This window comes from Apteryx mantelli, chromosome 2 (genome assembly GCF_036417845.1).
Source record: "Apteryx mantelli isolate bAptMan1 chromosome 2, bAptMan1.hap1, whole genome shotgun sequence".
Lineage (NCBI taxonomy): Eukaryota > Metazoa > Chordata > Aves > Apterygiformes > Apterygidae > Apteryx > Apteryx mantelli.
In genome coordinates this window covers 284645-303009 of record NC_089979.1, presented here as the reverse complement: position 1 = coordinate 303009, position 18365 = coordinate 284645, and the positions used below count along the sequence as shown (strand labels likewise).

At 44.5% G+C, this 18365-nt stretch overlaps 1 protein-coding gene across 3 annotated transcripts in view; it reads left to right on the top strand.

Annotated features, from left to right (window-relative positions):
• Positions 1–18365, top strand: part of SCRIB (scribble planar cell polarity protein) — a 158918-nt gene that overhangs the window by 39689 nt on the left and 100864 nt on the right. For all 3 annotated transcript variants that reach the window (XM_067290034.1, XM_067290035.1, XM_067290033.1), the window contains 4 exons: positions 9631–9720; positions 10326–10403; positions 12541–12855; positions 13379–13459. In XM_067290034.1, the coding sequence (XP_067146135.1) occupies positions 9631–9720; positions 10326–10403; positions 12541–12855; positions 13379–13459 (564 nt within the window). The remainder of the gene's footprint in view (positions 1–9630; positions 9721–10325; positions 10404–12540; positions 12856–13378; positions 13460–18365) is intronic.

Here is an 18365-nt window from a genome sequence, read left to right as displayed (position 1 = left end):
TTCTGGGAGGGAGATGACAGAAATCCTTTCCATTTCAGGCAAAAAGCGAAGTGACTCAGTTGTGGTCCACTCTTAATGTGTTGTGAAGATTTGTCCATCTCCTTAGCTGCAGATCATTGAAAAACATGTTCACGTTTCTTGCATTTCTCTTTTGCATAGCTTTTCTATCACCAATAACCAGACAAAACTCAGTATAGCCAGGTGCTTCCTGCTTCCTTCATCTGGGAACTCACTGCTCTTGGGGACTGGAGCATCTCTCACATGAGGAAAGGCTGAGCGAGCTGGGACTGTTCACCCTGGAGAAGAGAAGACTGGGGGGGTGGGTCTCATCTGTGCATATAAATATCTGAAGGGAGGGTATAAAGGGGATGGCACCAGATTATTCTCAGTGATGCCCAGTGACAGGACAAGAGGCAACAGGCACAAACTCAAACACTGGAAGTTCCTCCTGAATCTAAGGAAAAACTTTTTTACTGTGTCTGTTATAGCTACACCAAGAGGCTGTTTGCCTGAGCAAACTCTGCAAGGACATTGCAGAGCAGAGCACCTGGTGTCTCTTGAGCTGTACAGTGTAAGTTCACAGTGCTGCTGTTATGTTCCTTGTATAATTTTATACAGCTCTTAGAGGGAAGGAACTACTGATTGTGCGTTCTTTAAGTCTAAGCCAGAATCCTGAGCCAAAGATTGACCTCGGTAAAGTAGAGATGGAGATATCCACCTGATTTCTGTCAGCACCCCAACTTCGGGGTGTAAGGAGCCTGGTGCTGTGCATGCAGCTGGTATTTCCTGATCTCCTTTGACTGTTAGTGCACATGGGACTCTAGTGCAGGTGAAGGAATAATCTTGTTAAAGCATAGGACTAACTGATAAGATACCTGGTTTCCATGGCTGACTCTCTTCCCAATGTGTTGCCTCAGTCTCCATCTGTAGTACAGAAGTGGCTGTATCTGGGTTGTAGGGAGGCTTCTTCTGCAAGGCAAAAGAAGTGTATCAAGCTGCTATTTGAAGGCATGAAGTTGCACTTGAAATCTTCTTGCTTTCAGAGAATTTTCAAAGAAATAGAGCATCCAGCAAGAGCTACTCTGTGGAATGACAATGATAAGGGGAAGTGGGTCCCAAGCTCTGTTTAAGTGACTTAGGTTTCTTCATCTGAGATGATGACTGATGTGATCCTTCTGGTTTTGCCCAGCCTTAACCTGTCTTCTGCAGAGCACAGTGAAAATAAGAGACATGAAGGACTCTGCAGTGGCAAAATTTGTGCTGGTGGAGGAACTTTATAGGTTTTTGCTTCTCCCATGGGACTTTTGCACAGCTGCACAAGGCCGTCTAGAGAGGATGCGCTGGCAATTTCCCTCCCTAGGAAAAAGCTAGGCTGCTCTTAGAGGTTCAAAGCTCCTTGACTTACTTCCTTGCCAGAGGGTGAAAAAAATGCTGTCACCTTCCTCTGCTCAGATGTGAAATCCTGTCACTCTACCGTCGGGAGCAAGTCTTGTCATCTCCTTAAAGTAGTTTTGTCCCGTGGAAATTGCTCAGAAATGTCACCATTTATGTTTGAATGCAAGCCTTGTGCTTATCACCACAACTATTAGTTGCCAAAAGCAGACAGTGACAGCACAGTTTGCTCCTGAAACATCCAGGGTTAAAGGGGTTCAACTTTAAAAAAGCTAGTGCATTTAGTGCATAGCATCAAGATGCCCTGCCCTTGTGAGCAATCCTGTTCCTCTCAGTGACACTGCTGAAATACTGCCTTTTACTTGGACCTCTATACCTTGATCTCTCTCTTTCTCCTTTTTTTTTTAATATTATTTGCTAGGTGAGACCACTATATCTATCAGGATATTATCAGGCTTTGAATTCTTATGTAGCAAATTTGATTTTCTCAGAGTGACCTGTAAATTTTAAACCTGAAGAGTTTAATAAATCTCTTTTGTATAATGCAAGATCATGTCATCTGCATTTGTTCAGCTGACTTGACTAGAACATACCTTCTAACAGAGCAGAATCCTCTTACAAAGCTGTCAAAAGAGGCAGTGCCACACTTTCTCCACTTAGTTTTAAAAATGACTAATCATCCCATTGAGCAAAGAAAAATGTGCTGTATTTTCTGTTTGCATGTCTGTCTTTTAATTTCTAGCCAGACAAATTTTTTATGACCTTTTCCCCCTGGGTTGAAGAGTCCTTACTGTTCTTTCCTGTTCTGCGACTATCTCCCTGCAGCGTTTTGAAGATAGGGATTGTGATCTTTTCTTGTAGATGTTGAACTTTGCGTTTAGGTCTGTTAAGGCACAGCTTGAAATCGATCCCCCTTCTAAGCGACAGCGATTACTTGTATGATTGTTTCTTATTCGCCTTAGTATATCACTCTGTGTCAGCTGCAAATTTTAACAGATCTAGAGCTTTTTTGAGGACCAAGTAGCAAACCGTGGAATGATTTCTCACGGAAGTGAATAGCTACCTGCAGGGTTTCCTTTTCATGCTCTAAGAGTGTGGCACACTCATCTGATTTGCTTTCTCAGACAGAAAAAACAAAAAGCAGTAGAGGAGTGTCTACAAAGAGGGAAAAGGTACCTTGTTTAAGCAAAACACTCCACTGCAAATCTGATTTTTCCTTTTGCAAATGGGCAAACAGGTTGTATTATAACAGATACAGGTCTTGCTGCTTAGGACTAGCATTATACAAAAATTTAGGTATCAAAATAACACCCGTAGAAATTAATATGGCTTAAGCATTTGCGTGCCTCTCAAAATTGGTCTCTCCTTGTAAATTGAATAGTAGAGATAGTGGTGATAGCAGAGAAAGAGAACTCCTAGAATAGTTTTGAGACTTTGTGATGGAGGAAAGCATCTCCAGCTTGGATGCAGCAACTGAAAGGAGACAAGAGTTGTTCAAGTTGTGATAGGTTGCCCTTTCTGGAAGATGTGCTTTAACACCCCTTCCCCCCCCCCCAAAAAAAAAAAAAAAAAAAACAAGAAAGAAAAAAAAAACAGTGTGTTCAATTTGGGAACATCTAGCTGACATTTAAGAACAAGATAACATAGATTTGGAAGAAATATTGAAGTCAAGTGTCCTACAATCACTAGCAGCATGTACTATACTCTTTCAGACTTTTTATTAAATATAGGTAGATTCCCCCCCCCCCCCCCCCCATACCCCGTACACACACATGCACACACACTCAGGTTTCTCCTACGGGGAGTTTTTTCCAGAATTCTACTTCCTGAATGATAAGAAAGCTTATTTTTAGGCTAAACTTGCATTTATTAGTTCTTTGTTCTCATTATCTTTTCTCTTGAAAAATCTCTTTCCTGTTATCTGACCCTTTCTCCCTTTCTCTGTAGTATACTTTTTATGGACCTCAGTCACAACCCGTTTCAGCCTTCTTTGTGCTACATTAAAGATACCAAACTCTTCTAGTCTCCTCTTACAAGATAGGTTCTCCATTTTGTATCTCTCTTTTTGCCCTTTCATGCACCTGTTCTGTTTGAATTCAGCTTTGTCGGCTGTGGATGACAGGCCAGAGCTTATTCAGACTTCAGTGCACTAAATTCTGTAGTTTTCCTTCTACTTCAGATGTGTTAGTTTCTGTTCATAAATGTGAATTCTCTTTAGCTGTACTGCTTTTGTTCCTGCATTCAACATCAACATCCTTACTGAGTTCTGTCCTCTAGACTATTTCGGGTACTTAAACATGTCTATGCTTATATGCTTTAAAATAAGTGGTGCCAGGTTTAGTGTAAGAATTTTCCATCTATCTGATTGTCACCTTGGACAAATGCTTTCCCAGTGTATTGTCTGTCCTCAGCAGCACCATTTGAAAATGAAGCACAATTCTTAATTGAGTCTAGCCAATGAAACAGATTTTAGAAAAAAGTCATAAATTCTCTAATCCTGTCAGTCTTTCAATTCCATATTAAACGATGTGCTTAAATGGACCTTTGGAACAATTAAATTATTGGGCTGATGGGAGTTTCTAGGTGAAATTTTGTAGTCAGAATGATGCAAAATAGATGATTTTAACAATTCAGAATGAAAAAGAATCAATAAGAATAGGAGTAAAAATAAAAATGTTTGCATTTCCAATGGGACTCTGAATGTCTTCCATTGCTTTTCAATATTTATCCAGCCAATTCTTTTCAGGATCCCCTCTCTTGCTGTCGACATTTCCATCGCTGTGTCAAATCTGGGTGCCCTGAGCATCCGATGAGGAAGAAGTACTAGCTTATTTAGTCCCTGTTTCTGGAATTCACTAATGAAAGAGCTAATTATATCTATATGAACCTAGAGATTTTTATTCATGGTGTAAAAGTCATCATGAATAGGAATATTCAAAAAAAACAACACATCCTTTTTTTCATCCTCACTTAATGAAATGTTTTCCAGGGACTTGGAATCTCTGTGGGGAAAGGAGCCTGCAGGGATGCAGCAGAGTATTTAGCATTGCAGCTCCTCTGTCCTGTTCTGTTCTTAATGCTGCTGCCAATCACTGGGATTTACAAGCCTTTCTTATTTGGCTCTGCCTCTGCTTAGTAGCGAGCTGGGTGGAGAGGTGTCAAGTAGGAAGGGGGTAAAGCGCTTGGCTCCTGTGTTCTCTACCCTGCCATCTCTACCCTGCAAGTATCCATTCCCTTGGTAACTAAAAAAACCATCTGAAAGGAGGAAGAAACAAGATCAGAGCCAGAAGAGTCTTCTGTTTGTTCCCTGCAGGCTGCCCCTGTGCCATGGCAGGATCTTTCCTTCGTGGTCCTTTTTCCATTGTTTGTTTTTAATTTAGGTCTCAACAGCTCATGCAATAATCCCCTACCTTCCATTTGCTCACTGATATTTGCAGCATAGCCCCATGTCCTCATAAGTTATTGCTTACTGAAGCCAGACAGATTTAGCTCTTCTAATCTTTCCTGGTGAGTCAGTGCCTCTGGCCCCTGAGCTGGATATGCCTCTTCTATAAGTACCCTCTATTTTGTTGAGGTGCTCCTGGAAAAAGGACACGCAGAGCTGGATGTGTGTCTGTGTAGACATCTCTAATGCTGGGTGTGAGGGATTTTCTTCTGTACTGCTGTTGGGATGGCTGTGGGATTAGGAAGTCCAGGCCTGAGTGAGACATGGTGATTCTTGCTCTGCTATTTTCCCAGCTTCTTGTAGTCTGTAGTTTAGGATCTCTGGAGTGTTCATACCATTGAAGTAGACACAGGGGAGCTGCTGTCAATGTCTGATCTCTCCAATCCCATTCATGCATTTGATTTCCACAGTATTTTGTGGCAATAAATTGTGCAATTTAATTGTGCTTTGTCCTAAAAAGCATTTCTTCTAAGCCTGCTGCTAAGGTTTCGTTGGGTATCACTAATTCCTTGTTTTCAAATATGGAATAACCATTTCGTATAACCTCATTAATGACACGAAGAAGGTAAATATATCTCTATCCTTTCTCCTCCCCCTATTCAAAGAATCCTTGCTCCCCCTCATATGGAACCATTCAGCATTTCTTCTGTCAGTGATTTGCATTAAGATCAGGCCTGATAAAGATCTCTGCAGAATGCTGCTACTTGGTTCTCCACCAACGACTACTACTTGATCTCTGTTAGTTCTTAGCTTGTATAATGTACACGTAAAAATAGCATCATATGATGTCAGTAAGAATGTCCCGTGATAACAAGTTTCATGTTTTACAAAAGTCTGCTTGTTATATCTATGCTATATCAGCCTAGTTTAGAACCTTGTCAAAGAATGAAATAGTGCTGTTTGAGGGGGTTGGGTGTTTTGGGGGTTTTTTTGTATGTGTGTGTTTTTTGCAAGACCTAAGTTCCATAAAATTCAACTGCTTGGCATGAATTGTGTTTCTGTCTGTCTAGTAAGAAGCATACATGCTAGTTCTTAAATTACTTTTCTGGAATTGATGTCAGCATGACTGGCCTATAGTGACAGGCGTTGTTGTGTGTAACCTCTTTATCTAACCACACAATATAAATGCTATTTCAGAGTATCAAGGTTCTAGAATTTAATAAATACTCTATATGCAGATCAGAGATCTTGGTCAACTGTTAAGACTCTTGGGTACAAGCTACCCAGACCTTCTGAGTTTTAAATAATTATTTGCCCTTTATTGATGATATTTAATGGATTCTTTAGCTGCCGATGAAGTGAAATGTGCTTTGTCACCAACATGTGATGCATGTACGTCATCATGCTTCTATCCAAATACAAGTCAGAAGTATTTATTACATGCTTGGCTTTTCTGTGTCACTGTTGACAATCCATTCCCTTTTAAAGCTTCAAGTGATACAAATCCAGGGATCAGACATGTACCTGCCTCTAGACGTATAGCATGTTTAAAAAAAAGATGTCTGTGCCTGCAGAAACTTGCTGCCTTCTGGAAATAAAACCCTAAAACCCCGACTCCCTTGGGTATGTCTGGAAGAACAACTTAGCCTTTCAGCAGGCTCTGAAGTGTAACAACTCCATGCTTTGGCACTGTGAATCCTGTGATGTCTAGTTTGCTGCCGCTGTGTCTGCAGTGCCCCTGCCAAAGGCACTTTGCAAAAATCCTTAGCTGCCAGGTTGAAGGACACAGCACTGAATGCTGTTCCAAGTCTGTTAGGATAATATTCAGCTATGCCCTGGCTGCTGCTGAAAAGTAAGCCTGCCCATAGTGTGTTGCATTTCAAGTTTCTCTATAATAGTATATGTTTATGTGCTGCAACTTTGAAGATTTAGGAGGATCAAGTGAATCTGTTAAAAGATAGCTATATTTAAAAAGGTACAAAAAATAGGTTGGGATGGAATTAGTCCTTGTTTGAGTGAATTCCTCAGAAATGTACAGGCAGAAACACAGAAGGAGGTGTTCGGGGGGAGGGTAGGGGAGAGGGGAGGGAAGCACACCTGCTTCCTTGGCTTATACTTTGCTGTAGTTGATAGGAGAATGGGCTTTTCCTCGTCTTCAGTGGGAGTTCAGGGAGATACAAGCATTAGGCTGAAGTGGTGTTTTTTTCCATTTTCCTATTCCTCCCCTTCCCCACTAGCGCTTTCCCATGGAGGGCATGCCTGCCTGCCTGCCTGTCTGGAAGGAACTGGGAAGAAACACTGCATGTGTAGCCCAGTTAATGAAGTTTGTCTGTTTTGTTGATGTCAGGAACCAGAATCAGATGAGTAATGTGTTTCTAGGTGGGGAATATCTCTGATTTGTTGTTACTTGTGAGATGTACCATTGCTGGGGGGTGGGTGGGTCCCTGGTTCTGGGGGCAAAAATAGAAGAGGAGAAAATAATGCAGGAAAGTCACTGACAAAGTGATTGCAGAAGCTGTGTTGTCCCATGCTATTAGGGCAACTGTTCGCCGTGTTTCCAGAGTCTATCAGTCTAGATATCAGGAAAGTCAAGGCAGCTCTGAAGCAGCCTCAGGACAGACATGCTGTTGGAAGAAATACCTTACAGTTTTTGTGGGGGAAAAAAAAAAAAGCAGTGTCTTGGCCATAATGTGCAACACTGAATATAAAATTGAAAAGCCCTAATAGGCTACTGAATCCAGTTTCTTCTTTCTCAGGTTTATATTCACATCTTTCTTTTCATAGACTTAAAATGACCATTCACCAGTTTGATTTCTTGCCACACTGTCTTCGTGCAAGGACTCATTTGTTTGGGGTGTTTGAAATCTTCTTTCCAGCCTAAATATATTTATGTCCAATTCATGTCCATTTGCTGTTATTCCAGCAGTGTCTTTAAATTTAATTAGGTCTGGTTCCTCCTTGGTGTTTGGTTCTTTCAGTTTATTTTTATAGAAATGAGGCTCTTAATCCTCAGCCCAGTTGACTTTTCTGGCAAGTTCCCACATGTTTTTGGTTTAGTTTCTATGACTTTGCAAAATTTATCTTTCTTTGTTGTTTATCTTTCAGTTAGTTTAAACTTAATCAACTTACTGTGCAAATGAGAGCCACTTTCTGGAAGTACTAACTTGGTAAATTCTTTACTTGTTGTCAGAAGCAAGTCAAAAATGACATCCTGTCTTATTCATTCACTCACTGAACAAATCCATCAGCTACTTTATTTGGAAATATCTAGATTCTGTTTTTAAGTACTCTCTAGTCCATGTCTGGGAACCAGGTCTTCAATGATCTCTAGAAGTTTTTGTGTTGAATATAGAAAGAAGTCTTTAGAACATTATTAAAATCCAATAAGACTGGGGGAAAAAAGCAAGTAGATATTTGTAGTTAGATCCAACAGACTCCTTCACTCAAGTATGTTTAATCTATAACTTGGTTTACTGTGTGCTATCGGTGATGTACAGAGCTCTCTCATGACCACCATATTTCTCCATCTCACCTGAAGAATGCATGTCTTTCAGTACTTGGATTTCACTCAGTTGCTAGGTTTTGCACGTGGGGAGATGTACTTATGGGCTGGGTAGAATCAGGGGGTTCCCTTGTGAAGCACCTGGCTGGAGTCGTCAACTTTACAGTTGACTAGGCACCAAAGGAAATGGCAAAGAACCTAATTCTAGTTCTTCATCTCCTTTTTTTGTTTGTTTTAATCTTAGCAGAATGTGAAGCTCCCACAGGCTCTTGCTTTGGTCATTGTAGAAAGTAAAGAAGGATTTGTGGGGAGAGGGTTAAGGAAGGCAAGTCTCCTGCTTCTTTTGCAGCCCATGTTGTGGCCTGATCTAAGCCAAGAGGACATGATGTTGAAGCTAGATGCCTCTGCAGCAGCCGCTCTCTGTTCTGGACTTTGTTTCCAGAGAAGTGACATCTGGAGGACAGCAAATTTGGTTCTCTCCAGGTGTCTTGTACTTTTCTTTCACTTACCTCACCAGCTCCTTGGTCCTTGGCCCTGGCAGATCCCCGAGAGTCCTGTATCCCACTCCCTTCCATATATCCTACCACATGTTCCATATCTTCCCTCTCATGACTGAGGCAGCATGAGCAGTTTATGCTAGTGTCCCGAATATAGGCAGTTTCAGTTCAAGTTTGAGCAAAAGTTTTGCTTTTGGAACTTGGGTATAATTTGGTATATGGAGGAGGGAGAGAGGAAGGAAAAGAGGCTTCTATATTGCACTGCCACAATCTTGAGCCTGCCTGTGCAGAAGGAAGACGAGGAAGGAGCCAGCTGGGCAAAGCAGATGGCTTATTCAGACTCACTCATTGGCTTTGCTCTATTGATGGAAACTGAGTATCTGTCCAGGGTATTCTGGAAGAGGTGCAATTCTTGTTACTGCATGCTACAGTGGGGTGACCCTTAATGTCTCAGTAGTTGTATGGAATTAGACCCCAAAGGGAGCCATGTGGTAGAGCTGGGCTGTGATGTGAACACCATCCTTGCTTCTTTACCCAGTCCCATCCCACTGCTTCTCAGTTTACTTTGTGGTGGACATCTCATTCTGACCTGTTCATTACGAGCAAACTGACTCTTGGTCTTGAGATATAGTTCAGGGCTCAACTGTGAAAAAGACTTTGTCTAAATGTATTGTAACTTTGGTCCCTTTGAGGTACGGATACCACAGCTCACACAGATATGTGAGCAGATGCATGCATATAAAGTTTGAACTCCCGTGCTTGTTCTCTTATATACTCATCCCTTGCTCTTCAAGATGATTTTGGCCTTCTCCCTGTCTGCGCTGACTTGTAACCTGTGTCCATTCTCCTTTCAGTTGACACTGACTATCGTGCGGCAGACGGGGGGGCTGGGCATCAGCATCGCAGGGGGCAAGGGCTCTACCCCCTATAAGGGTGATGATGAGGTAAGACCCTGGGCTGGGTAGTTATTGAAGCATCCACTTACAGAAATTAGTCTTCTGTAGTTAGAAGTTGGATGTCCATATGTATCAGGCCTGTGGCCAGGCTGGGCTTTCACAGAGCAAGATGGGAGCAGTCCTTGACCCTTCCAGAAGTGAGAGGCTGGCAGGGCTGAACAAGCTGTCGCCTCTGGAACCCAGGTTCTGGTACCTGCAAGCTAGTGACTGCATAGAGCAATAATGAGAAACAGCACCGTCTTTCCCATCTGTGCCCTGATGCACAAGACTCAAAAGGGGAAGGGTGTGGGGTTGTCTTCCATTCACGTGGTGTCATCAGCTGTGTCACGTTCTCATCCCACTGGAAGAGGATTAAGTGTCATTCCCTTTTCCAATTTGTCACCTGTGATATAGCCCTGCAATGGGATTTCTTTCCCCTTTACATCAATTCCAGAACGGGTGATGTGGCTGTCCTGTTCCCCCAATCCAGGGGATGGGATTGGTGAAGGATTTCCCCTTTCCCTGAAATTCAGTAGGGCTGAATGTTCTCCTTCCACGCTCTCCAGGGTTGAGGAATGGGCTTCACCTCTTCTAACATGTAATTTTGTTTTCAGGGCATCTTTATTTCACGGGTGTCAGAAGAGGGTCCTGCAGCTCGTGCAGGGGTTCGTGTTGGGGACAAGCTCCTGGAGGTAAGAACCTAGGTGCTGTGAACAAGTAAATGTCTAGAACTAGTAAGGACTAGAGAGCAGGGAGAGATGAGGTTTGGTATTTATTTGCATCACACTGGTGTGTAGGCTAAATTAAGCATGAGGAGCTGTGCAAGAACAAAACAAAATCCCCAGCTCAAAGAGCTAGTTGTTTAGTTAACATTACCATTAATCCTTTGCTGTTTTATAAGGACAGAAAATGCTCCTGCATTCATTCTCCCCAACTCTGAAGTGTTCTGTAGCCCAGGCAGGTAGAGATACCAACTAGTGTGTGCCAGCCTCTCCAAAAGGCCGACCAGCCAGCCTCTACACCCACTGTCAGTTTCTGCTTTCTTATATGGGCAGAAGTGGATCTTGTAAGACAAAATCTTAACCAGAGGGCCTCTGGTTAAGATACTTTGTACCTGCCTCTCTTCAAATTATTTTAAAAATGATTAATCATATAGAGTCAAGATCCACTTGAGGAAGGATTGATTGCACCATGCAGGGAAATATCTACTGTTACAATATTGGATTGAGATCAGAGAAATAATGGGCCTTTATTTGTAGAACTGCTCCATGTTCATGAGATCTAGTATGGTGTCTAGAATACTTCATGCACTCCTACTGGCTGCAGCCTATATATTAGCCATAGAGGCCTGGGCATCTGCCTGACTATAAGTTCCATTCTTTCTCACGACTTACCTGGCATTGACCATGGTAGAAGTCACTTAAAGTGCTATATGGTTCTGTATTTAAAAGTTTTTGTATTGGTTTCATGAGATAAACTTGATTCTGGAGTTTCAAAAGCTACAGTGTTCGTTTGTGCAATTATCGTAACATTGTCTTGATAATTTCATGAAGTTCAAAAAGGAATATCCACTTGATCATCTAGCGTGATATTTTGTATATTGCAGGGCCTTAAATGTAACCCAGCATTCTTGTGCTGAATATATCATCTTGTATTTTGCTGCAGAGTGATTTCCAAAAGGGAAGTCTTGAAGATTCTTGAAGATTTTGAGAGATGAATGATTCCTCCTTTCCCTAACAGTTAAATTGATGGCAGCTTACTGTTTGATAGAAAGTAGATCCATCTTTGGTTATGGCTCTCAGAAAAGACTAATTATTTTCATTTTTGATTTGGCTTCCCATGACGCTCATTCATCTGTGCCTCCTGCAAAAGTGGATGTACCCTCATAACATTTCTCAAGAGATCTGTCATATTCTTATTAAAATACTGTGCATGTCCACAAGCAAGACATGGCTGAGGCACATCAGAGTTGGGTTGACTATGAATTGTAAGGAATACCTCTTTACCCTTAGAATAAGGATACAAGACTTTGCTCAGTGATGAAGGCCATAATGGGAAGAAATTCTTAAATTCCACTAAGTAGAAGAGATGAGGTATGAACTTCTAGTGTTCAGGCTGGGAGCCAGACAACCTTTCCTGTAAGCGTGTGTTAACATGAAATGAAGCAGCTGCTATGAAAGGAAGATTCTTCAGCTTCCTGGACCCCAACTTTGCACTTCCTCAATCTTCTGATGTGATAGGACTTCATCTCTGAAGTCATGAAAATAAGAGTGGAGGGAATCTGATTGCTTCCCTGAGGACTGCAGAACTTGCTGTCCTCTCTGAAAGTACTTTAGTAGTTTTGTGTGGAGGGGAAAGGAATGGGTGTTTCAGATTATGAGGAGGTAGATGCCCTTCTTAAAGCTCAACGAGAAGTCATGTCATCCTGAGTTGCACTGCGATCTGTTAGGGGAGATAGGTTTTGGTGAGCAGTTACCTGTCTGGGGGGATTCCCATGGGATGTATGTTTGCTGTCTGTGGGGACCTTGGGGGAGAATTCCTCTGGAAGGACCCTTACTCCATTTGGCAGGGGCTGTCATAGGCAGCGGGGTAGGCATTACATGTTGTAGGATCCTCCTGTGCTGTGTGCAAGTGTGGGGAAACTCCCTTGCAGGCAGCAGATGAGGTCTGGGGTATCCCGGTGGAAACAAGGTGGCAATATAGAGCTCTGTAGGAGATCAGCTGTATTTTTTGCGGGGCAGCAGTTACTAAGACTGGAGCTGTCTGTGCAGACTGCTGGAAGAGCTCCCTATGGAGTTCAGGGTTGTGCCCTGCTCTGTCTGTCCCCAGGTGAACGGCGTGTCCTTGCACTGCGCCGAGCATCACGTGGCAGTGGAAGCACTACGTGGATCAGGAAGCTCCGTCTCCATGACGGTTCTGCGGGAGCGGATGGTGGAGCCAGAGAACGCCATCACCGTCACGCCACTGCGCCCCGAGGATGACTACAGTCCTCGTGAGAGGCGAGGTGGTCTACGCTTCCCGGAGCGGCCTGAGGGGGCGCCTCCCACGGAGAGATATTCCACCTGCCTCATGCGCAATGAGAAGGGTCTGGGCTTCAGCATTGCTGGTGGCAAAGGCTCCACACCCTACCGGGCTGGTGACACGGTCAGTGATGGTCCCCTGGGAATGAAGGTGCTCAATCACCAAACCTCCACATAGGCTGTGGGAGCAATGCATGGTCTTCCCCGCTTTTGGCAGGAAGCAGCAGCATGGCCCAGGGAGTCTGGGGCTGGTGGGCTGGGCAGGCTGTCTATCTTCCCTGTGCTGAGAGGCAGAATCTATTCTAAGCTGGGGATGGAGAGAAGCTCAGAAAGAGAAGCTGCAGAAAGAGGCTCACGATCCATGCCAGTGACATTTAATCCTGCCTCTGTCCTCTTGACTACATATATTCTGGGCTCATGGCCACATGAAGGCTTTGCTTCAGCTGGGGGTTTTGCAGGTGGCTCTAGAAGCAGAAGAGGATTTGTGCGCAGAGTGAGGAATGAAGAGGAAATGCCAGGGCAGAGGAGGAGGAGTCTGCTGGTGGAAAGGGGTTGAGACTTACCTAGTGCCAGGGAGCAATTCTGGGAGGCGAAGGCTCTGGTGAGGGGAAACATAGGCTGCTCTGACCTTCGTGATTGTATTTCAGGGGATCTTTATCTCACGGATTGCAGAAGGTGGTGCAGCCCATCGGGACGGGACTTTGCATGTAGGAGACCGGGTCATCTCGGTGAGTGTGGGTGTGTGGGGAAGGGCAGGAGGGCCTGGCAAGGGGTCTGACTCATTGCTCTCGGGGTAGCAATCACAAGTACAGCTCCCTGCCCTTCCTCAGACAGGAGCTGTTTTCCTGTCACTGAAGCTGGAGTTTTGGGGGCCTTTTCTTCAGCTCCTTGGCCGTCTGGGAGAGCATTTAAATCTTGGTGGTTTTCCCCCTGCCTGTCACCAGCTTGTGACTGGCAGTGGGTGTAGTTAATGCCTCTCCTTTTCCCGCAAGTGCTGCATGTGAGTACTTCCCCAAAAGGACTGCGTGCAGCAGTCCGGACTGCACGGGAGAGAGATGATGCTATGCCACTGGCCTGGCCTGGGTCTCCCTCCAGAGCCTTGCAGGACAACTTTGGAGGCCTCTCCTGCAGTGCTCTAGGACGTGTAGGAAGGGAAGCCCTTCTGGGGCACAGCTGACAACTGCTCCCTGTGGAAAGCAAGGTGGCAGGGGTCAGTGCAGGCTGGAGAGAAGGGGGATTAACTGAGAGTGCTGTGGGGCTGGACAGTGCGTATTGCAGTCCTTTCCCCAGTCTTTCATTTGAAACTCTGGCACCAGTTTTCCACGCTGTTCGTGTCAGTGGTATGAATCTGACCGCTGCCTTTAACCATCAAGTCTCTCTGCCTTACGTGTCACTTGCTCCCCCTCCTGTGGCGAGAGTCTGCTGAGTCTCCTCACGCTCTTCCCAAGCTCTCATGCTGCCTCCGAGTGAATGAAAGCTCTTGCATCCCTAGTGCTGGTGGTGGGTTTCCAGTCCAGCTGCTGTGGTAAGAGCACGTGTTACCACAGGGCTGGTGTGTGTAAACACTGATACAGCCTTGTCAGTGCTGGCTTCTGTCTGCTCTATCCCTAGGCTGGGGGCTGTGTTGTATTCTCTCTGGCACAAAATTTTAATAGAGTTCTGGCCTAGGTCTGGCATTTCTGCTTTGACAGGGGACCTGAAGTGGTACAGCCTCCCTCCTTCCTTGCTGATGTTATTCCCCTACCCCCAAAATCAAGCCATTACCCTGCCAGCTAGCCTAATTTGTTTGGTTTTAGCTCGTCTTTTGATGCTCCACTGGTATGGAGGCATGACTGAGAGACATAATTGCAGGCACCGAACCCGTTGTATGGTGTTGACTGGCTGTACCTGTGGCAAGAAAGAGACACAAGATCGCAGAGTAGAGTCTGAAGTGCAACCTGCTTCCATACACCCCCCCACCCCAACCCTCCATTAGCAGCTATATTTGTTTCCATGGGCAGCTTCTTAGGAAAAGCAGATCTAATTCCCTAGAAGCAGCTTGCAGTGTCTTCGGACTGCTCTATATGGGCTCGAGGCTTACAGAACTCAGGAGCATTAATAGATTTTGATATGGATTAAGGCCTCGCTGTCATTGGTCCTCTGACACACCTTGCTGTCATGAAGAGTGCCGTGTTATTGCATAGACGGGAAATATGTCCATGCTTGAGGGCATGGTCCTTTGCTCTCAAGGACATGGCCTGTGTTGAAGTATGTGCAGTAATAAGAGATGTGGTGCTGAGCATCAGCTACAGCTCAAACCCTTTGATCAGTGTGATAGGAACAAATTATTATCTTCCAGAGAAATACTTGCCTAGTCTGGGCTTTTCACATAACTTCCTGTACCTTCCCGCAAGTGTCTGACCTTACATCTCCAGCAGCCTTGCCTCCTGGCAGCAGCTGCCATTCTGCGTTTCCTGTTTGTGGGGTTTACTGCTAAGTAGGATGTCCCCATGTTGGTGGAGGTGGTGTTATATCCTGAGGCCTCTCATATCTTCCAGGAGGTATTTGTCCTCAAGAATGTCTGCTTCTTGTAAGAGAGGTGGAAGCAGCTGTATGTGTTCTACCCTGTCTGTGGCCAAGTCAGGTGCTAGCTTAGACCTGCGGTACTGCTCTGGCCCAGTGGTGCAGGATGTTGAGAGTGTTCACTACAAAACAGTGCCCAGCTACTATCACATAAATTCACTATTTACTGCAACTCTTCAAGGCAGTGATTGCCCATTCTTATTGGAAAGCTTTTCAGTATGTGATGATTTCTGGGATGTGCTGTGCAGGTTGCAAATATTCCCCTAGATCTGCATGAGGAAAGCAAGAGGGCCCTGGCAGGATGCGGGCAGTTTCATATGTCCCATTTGCCAAGGCCACAGTCTCCTAGTCATGCCTCTGTTCTCACTTTGCCAAAGAATTTTTGTTTTCTTAGGAAAAGAAATACAGCACAGCTTCCTATTCTCATCCTGTGCTCGAAGCCATCCTGGACTTCTCTGCAGGGAAGGACGGGGATAACTCCTTTTACTTGCTTCAGGGAGCTTTGAGTATATGGATTGAAGAGCCCAGCCTAGATCTCTCTTCAAAGTTAACACCCCACAAACCTCACCTGTGACTGACTACTAACTCTCCAGCCCTCTCCATATTCTAGTCTCTTGTGAATAACACCCTGATATAGCCGTGCGGTGGATATCATGAGAGTCATCTTGGTAGCAAAAGACATAGGGCAGGGAGCTGCAAGGGGGGAATGTTGGATAGTTTGAATCACCGGATAGGAGTCCAGCAGGGAGGGTGCTGAAGTGGAAGTGGTGGCTAAGGACAGACAGTTTATTGGGACAGGATTGGGAGCAGAACGAAGAAAACTGGTTCTGGGGTGGTTGAGGACAGGTAGTAGCACCAGGTGGTAGACAGGGGCCTTAGTGAGAGCAGTCTGGTCACTGAGAAGTTTTCCAGAGATCTGTAACTCCCTGGGACACAGAGCCATGTGTGGAGCTGGTGAAGGGCAGATGATACCCTTTCATTTCCTCTGGGCACCGGGTAGCCAAGCTGCTCTGACTGGCCGCCTTCTCTTGCTGAGCAGACGCATGGTGACAAAGGCCACGGAAAGCTCGCTCTTCAAAAGCTTAGCAGGCAGCATGACTTGCTGGGCAGTGGAGACGTTCATGAGGAAAATGCTGTTCAGGGCTCCTATATGTGATACACCTCTGACTCAGGGTGTTCCTGTGTTCCCAGATCACTAGTATCTGTGGAAGTACCGTGGTATACTTGTGGTTTGACCAAGCCTGATCGTTCTTATGTTCATATCAGTGGTGGAATAATAACAGAGAAGGGTTTTCAGAGGGGAATGCATGAAATCAAGAGTTCATGCTGCTACTGCAGATCTGTCTCTGGAACATATTGGACCTTGATCTGGTGAAAAGAGCCTCATGGTCCAGTCTCTTCTCTTGTGTGTCGTCTTTGTTAAAAATTGCTGGATCTGGTGAACTGGAGGTGCCAAACGGTTCCTCCCTTCCCAGTTCGGTGGATGCAAGGCTGCAGTTTCTCCCCATTCACAGGTCCAGCCACATTAGCAAGGCTGAGCGCAAATTCCAAAGATGAAAGAGCACACACGTTCGCACACACTTCTGCACACTACAGACATGGCTAGCCACAGATTAACACAAATGGGAAGGAGGACTGTACCTTTACAGGCACCCATATAAATAAAAACAGCCCTCATAGCGCATGAATAACACAGATGACTTGACCCTGTTCCTGCTTGGTGGCTAATCATGTTTAAAGTTTGCTAGTGAAACATATACATGCACTCCCTCACTTAACTCACATGAATGTTCACATTTACACGTCTCTTCAGTCTGTGGGCCGGATGTCGGGTCTTTCCAGATTCTAGTTTCCTACTTAGTGTCTAGTCCAACTTTTAGTTCACTAGTAGATCTCTCTGTCTCTGTTTTGCGCGTGCCCCCCCAGAGAATAGAGTGCAAACTCACAGTAAATAGAAATAGTGTTTAATAAAAAGATAGAGCAGCCTTCGGTGATCATGCACAGGACTTGACCAGACAAATGTACCAACCAGCAGCCTGCTTACATGTGATCAGCCTCTTTTATTCTCCATTTTCCCATGCTGCTTTCTCTCTGAATCCACTTTGACCCCTCCCTTTCCTCCACTTTGGATCACTCCCCTAAATATCCCATAATGAGTTTTGCACATTCCCACACTCACCCTTAGAACTTCCTGTAGTAAGTTTGCTCTTTCTCATGAGACCTGTTTTGATAACCCATTATAATCTTCTTTTCTTCATATTATTGGTTAATGTTTTTGGTCAAACCAAATTCAAAAAAGAATCAAGGTTATCTTTAAGTGATTCCTTTAATGATCCATCAGTCAGTGTCTTGCTGGTCTTTCTGTCTCTGTTATCTGCTGTTCATTAGGGTTTGTGTAGCTATGTGTTTAATATTTTACCTCTCCTGCTTATTGCCTTCTCTTCTCTTATGTTAAATAGCCATTACCAGGTACCCAACCTCTTCCAGCATGCGTATGCAGGCTGGCATGTCTTCATGTCCCTCTGTTAGTCACCTATGGTCGGTGCCGGAGGTGCCTTTTTGGGGACAATTCTCTAAAGGGAGAGACTGTGGGGTTGAGTGTTTCCTGTCTGTGTCACACCTAGGAGTATAAGGCTGTCTCACCTACCTTTTTTTGGTATGACCAGAAGATAGTTCTGGTGAGCAGGCTGTATTGCTGAGAGCCATAAGTAGGGTGACAAAGACCTTGCTTTAGTCTGAAGCTTCTCGGTCTTAAGAACTTGACTGTGGATTGTATAGAGGCAAGTCTGGTGAGAATGATGATAGTGTTTGTGCAAGTTCTGGACAAAGTGTTGCCAGACTGTGTGCAGTTAGCTTTGCCCAAGAACTGTTTTCTCACAAGGGAGCTGGAGGCTAGCTATAATATTTCTAGGAATTGGGCAGCAGGGAATCATGCCACGGAATCCAGTTGCTTGATGTGGCTGGTAGAAAGTCATATTATTGTTTCATAAGCTGATCAAACTTCATCTTAACAGCTGTTATTTTCATGTCCCCACAGTTCATTTTGGGAAGCTGTTCCAGAACCTAAGGATT